The sequence below is a fragment of the Vigna angularis genome, chromosome 11 (genome assembly GCF_016808095.1).
Source record: "Vigna angularis cultivar LongXiaoDou No.4 chromosome 11, ASM1680809v1, whole genome shotgun sequence".
Classification (NCBI taxonomy): Eukaryota; Viridiplantae; Streptophyta; class Magnoliopsida; order Fabales; family Fabaceae; genus Vigna; species Vigna angularis.
Genome location: NC_068980.1, coordinates 12635271 through 12640620, shown reverse-complemented (window position 1 = coordinate 12640620; position 5350 = coordinate 12635271). Strand labels below are relative to the sequence as shown.

At 30.5% G+C, this 5350-nt stretch overlaps 1 protein-coding gene across 1 annotated transcript; it reads left to right on the top strand.

Annotated features, from left to right (window-relative positions):
* The first annotated feature begins 271 nt into the window (after positions 1-271).
* On the top strand, positions 272-3310 carry LOC108333370 (ABC transporter G family member 9). Its single transcript, XM_017568795.2, has 4 exons — positions 272-525; positions 887-1676; positions 2002-2327; positions 2463-3310. Exons 1-4 carry the CDS (start codon positions 433-435, stop codon positions 3126-3128), a joined length of 1875 nt encoding a protein of 624 aa, XP_017424284.1. The 5' UTR covers positions 272-432; the 3' UTR covers positions 3129-3310.
* Positions 3311-5350: the final 2040 nt, after the last annotated feature.

The following is a 5350-nucleotide window of genomic DNA, read 5'->3' as shown; positions in this document are numbered from 1 at the left end:
TAAGCAACAGAACTCAAAAGAATCTAGAAGAAAAAACAAACAAATAAACACGTTTTTCTTCAAACTAAACCGAAACGCTTCTTCCTCCAGATATTTCCTTCTTTTTTTCTTAGTACACATGACATATGCGAACATAATGACCCTTCTTTTCTTTTTATCAGCATTAATCAGCATTTACTGCAAGGCATATAGAAATATACATTTTTGCTATTATAAGCAGCATATAAATACAACACACATATGCACCGCTTCACGATATTGTGATATAAAGTATAGAATTTGGAGAGGGATTTCACAGTTGTAATCACAAACAATACTCGGTCAGATCATTATAAATTCATTGCAGTTCGTCTCCTGATATTATTAGGGACACAGGGAAATCATAGATCAAGAGGATTTTCAAAGCTGTGTCTCTGAAAGTTGAAGGTGGACATGGATCATCAAGAGATAGCAGACATAGAGTCTCAAAATATGGATGCCCCCCCTGACGTATCACACAAAGTAAAACGTCAAGTAACTCTTAAGGTATGCATGCATCTCAAAATGTCCTTCTACTTTTCCCTATAATGAAGTTCTTCCCTGGTTTACACATTTCAACAAGTGCTTGCATATATTTTACATGTTTCTGTCATAATGAGTCGTTCCTATATGTATTCACAACCCTGTTGATTATTGGTCTTTTCATGGCTTCTGATTCTGGATTGTAGTGTTTCCGAAAGAGAAAAACACGTGCACAAGCACATGGCATACTTTTTTCTTCAGCTTTCTCTTTCATTCATGGGGAAAACTAAGTTAAAATGATGGTGGAATGAAATGGTTTTGGTCTCTTTTATTTTCATCATGCTAATAAAGAATCAGTGTTGATTTTTTGTTGATCTTTGTACAGTTTGATGACGTTGTGTACAAAATTAAGACAAGGAAAGGTGGATTATTTACGAAGAAGGGAGAGACAGTTGTAAAAGAGATACTGAAGGGAGTGACAGGTGTTGTTGAACCTGGTGAAATGCTGGCCATGTTAGGTCCTTCTGGGAGTGGTAAAACAACACTGCTGACAGCATTGGGAGGTAGGCTTGGAGGGAAGCTTCATGGAAGCATAACATACAATGGTGAAGCCTTCTCAAATGCCATGAAGAGGAACACTGGCTTTGTTACCCAAGATGATGTTCTCTACCCCCACTTGACTGTGCTTGAAACCCTGATCTTTACTGCACTTCTCAGATTGCCCAACAGTATCACAAAGGAAAAGAAAGTTGAGCATGCAAAAGGGGTGATAGATCAACTCGGTTTAACCAGGTGCAAGGATAGCATAGTTGGAAGCCCTTACTTGAGGGGGGTTTCTGGAGGAGAGAGAAAGAGGGTTAGCATAGGACAAGAACTACTCATAAATCCAAGCTTGTTGTTTCTTGATGAACCTACTTCTGGCCTAGACTCAACCACAGCACAAAGAATTGTCTCGACCTTGTGGGAACTAGCATGTGGGGGGAGAACTGTTGTCATGACAATTCACCAACCTTCAAGTAGGCTATACTACATGTTTCATAAGGTGTTACTGCTATCTGAAGGGAACACATTGTACTTTGGAAAGGGATCTGAAGCCATAGAGTATTTTTCTAATATGGGATATGCCCCATCTTTGGCCATGAACCCCTCAGATTTCCTTTTGGATCTTGCAAACGGTAAGCTTTATTTTCCAGTGCATTTTACCATATTAGATATTCTGTGGTTTTTATTGAACTTTGTGCAAAATTGAGCCTTGACTGGTACATTTTCCCCAAAATCTCTATATGTTTAGGCAGAAAAGAGATTTTGACTTTCAACGTTTATACAATTTAGATTACATAGCGGAATATTCTGTAACTTGAATCAAGAGGGCTTCTGTTGCTACCAGTAGTATCCTAAATGGGAGTTCTGGGAATGTGCTTCTGATTTTAAAATTTATAAAAGAGAACATTTGATCTTGGATTGTTACAAGTCACTGTGCTAATTCTGCAATAACTGCAGGTATCTACACTGATGAATTTAATGCGGATCATATTATAGATAAACAGAAATTGATTTCGGTGTATAAGGGAAACTGTGCTGCACAATCGAAGCCGGCACTTAAAGGAATCAATGACTCTGGCAAAGACCAGAATAGATTTAAAGAAGAGGACTTCGAAAAATGGCCTACCAACTGGGGACAGCAATTCCTTGTACTATTAAGAAGAGACATCAAAGAGAGAAAGCATGAATCATTCTCTCTTTTGCGTGTTTGTCAAGTCCTTGTGGTTGCTCTAATTTCAGGACTACTCTGGTGCAAGTCTGATATCTCACATTTGCAGGATCAGGTAAAAATTCTAATAAAAAACACCAATATAGAAATCTAAGTATTGTTTTTCTGAACCTATAAGCATAATTGGTTTTCACTAAGTTAATTTGGGCTGATTGATTGATAGCTGATAACCACTATACTGTACATGCAGATTGGGTTTCTGTTCTTCATATCTGGCTTTTGGGGTTTCTTCCCTCTCTTTCAAGCAATTTTCACCTTTCCTCAAGAGCTAATGATGCTACAGAAAGAAAGATCTTCAGGAATGTACAGGCTTTCCTCATATTTCATGTCAAGGGTGGTAGCTGACCTTCCTATGGAACTTGTTCTTCCCACCATATTCCTTATCATAACCTATTGGATGGCAGGGTTGAAGGCCAATGTGGTGAACTTCATATGCACATTGCTCTCTCTCTTACTCAATGTGTTAGTAGCACAAGGTCTAGGTCTTGCCCTTGGTGCTTCTGTGATGGATCAAAAAGCTGCAACAACACTTGCCTCAGTGATCATGCTATGCTTTTTGCTGGCTGGTGGATTTTATGTTCAGCATGTTCCAAAGTTTATAGCATGGATCAAGTACATTTCTATCAGCTACTACACCTACCAGCTGTTCATTGGGTCTCAATATAGCTATGGTGAGACATACCCTTGTTCCACTGGACAGTGTCAAATTGTGGAGTTTCCTTCCATAAAGCAAATAGGAGTTCATTTTGGATTGCATGACCAACTCATGGCTGCATTAGGTCTGGTGATAATGCTCATAGTTTACAGAGTTATAGCCTATGTTGCCCTTATGAGAATTGGAGTGACCAAGAACTAGCTTAGCCAACTTCCCTATATCAGGTTTAGAAGTACTAAAATAGATTTTCCTTTTCCTTTTTCAACTGAAAGTTAACTCCAGTTCTGCACTGTCATGCAAATGTGAAACTTCTGATAGAGTACCATATGTATTTGATATAAACAATCCCATAAAGAGAACATTAAGTTGATAGAAGCAGGATTACTCAGAGTATGTGTAATGTAATTAAGATTTCAATTTCAGTTTTTAAATCTCTTTTAGTAAGTTCTAAAATTTAATATTTAAGATTTAATTTACACTATATTTATAGTAGATGTTTTATAAATCCGTTTTGTAAAATAAAATTTGCTGTATATCTTATTATCAGTTCACTGTAAATTCATTTTAGTCTTGTCTTTAAAATGTACATGTCTCAGTTTACTATAAAATCATATATAAAATCCTTTTAGTTTTGTTTTTAAAATGTATATGTCACTATAAGAATCATTTTAATCTTTAAAATATATATGTTTTGATAAGAAGTACATGAAAAATTTTATCATATATAAGAGAGTATAAACAATTTAGTATTAAGTTGGATTTAAAAGGTTGACTTCTTTTTTTTACTTTAATAATAAAATCTAACTTATGATTTAATGCTTTCATTTTATTTATATCTTTGCAAATTTCAATCCTTTTAATTTTTAAATTTATAATTTTATGAAAAAATAATTAAAACACATTTATAAAATTTATGTTTTTATAAAAAAAAATACACATTTATTATGTATGGTACATTCATTTAAGTACTCTCATCATTCTAATTTAACTACCCTCATCATTTTAGGATTGTTATTTCTAAAGTACACATGGTGAATAATAAATGATACATTAAAGGTAATAAAAAAATGATTATTTTTTGTAGAGTCAAACTCAACTAAATTTTTATAAATGATTTAAAATATAAAATTCAAGAAATACTTTAATAGTTAGCTTAATGAATAAGACTGACAAATTTATTTTCCAGATGGCTCTGTGTCATCTAATTCAAAGAATAAACTTCAGAATCTCAATCCCAAAAGTTGTATTTAAACATTATCACAAACAAATTACACAAGACTAACTATTATTAAATGTTAAGTTTGAACCTTTTATAATTTTACCACTATAATCAAGTTTATAATAATTCATTTATTAAACTTTATTCAATTAAATATTTTCTTTTTGTTATCTTATTAGTTTTCTTTACGAAGTTATTAATTGAAGCGTGTAGAAAATATTTATCAAATAAAATGAAATCTAATAAATATTTAATTATAAAAACGCATACATATATATTACATTGACATTTTTACCCAATAGTCATAGTAACTAATGATGGTTTTTATTCAAAATGTTATAAACTGTTTATAATAGTCACTATAATTATAACTAATTAAAAAAAATCAGTTTCTTATATATGAATTACACCAATACTAAAATAATATTGTTATTATTTTATACTAGAACATCCTTTACAAAATATTATACTATAACATAACAAAAAATAATAATAACAGAGAATCTACATAAAACATATAGTATTTTAAAATATAATATAAATATATACAGGATATAAATATATTAATATATTTATATCTTTTTTATAGAAATAAATTCACAGATAAAATTTCAAGGTTTTCCAAATGATACGTATGTTTGTTTATATACATAGTAATATCATAATGAGTATTGAAATTTTAACTTTATATATATATATATATATATATATATATATATATATATATATATATATATATATATATATATATATATCATAAAAATTACAAATATATCTTGTTTATTAAAGATATTCAATAAATAATATACCAACTTATATTCTTTTAAAAACTTGTATCAAGTATATCTTAAAAAAACTAACATTTGATTTAATACATAAAATATTTACAAACGAATCCAACATAATATCAATACATAATACGCAAAATAAAAAATATTATCCACTGATCATCTAAGTCATGTGACCACAAAATCATATAAATATTATTATTTTCAATAAATCATTTTTATATAACATAATTTATTTAAAAAATAATAAAAATCATTAAATATACAAACTAATATTTATTTTATATTTATAACAATTAAATACAATTCATTAAAGAGAAAAAAAAAATATAACTTGAGTTAAAATTTGGCCGATTCAAAAGTTAAGGTGTAGTGATATTTTTTGTAGTGAAAATATCATATAATCAATTTAATGC

What these genes read in the sequence shown, in the direction of transcription:
- LOC108333370 (XM_017568795.2), top strand. Translation starts at nt 433, where the DNA reads ATGGATCATCAAGAGATAGCAGACATAGAGTCTCAAAATATGGATGCC. An exon ending in AACGTCAAGTAACTCTTAAG is followed by an intron (nt 526 to 886) that starts GTATGCATGCAT and finishes ATCTTTGTACAG; the next exon opens with TTTGATGACGTTGTGTACAA. An exon ending in CCTTTTGGATCTTGCAAACG is followed by an intron (nt 1,677 to 2,001) that starts GTAAGCTTTATT and finishes CAATAACTGCAG; the next exon opens with GTATCTACACTGATGAATTT.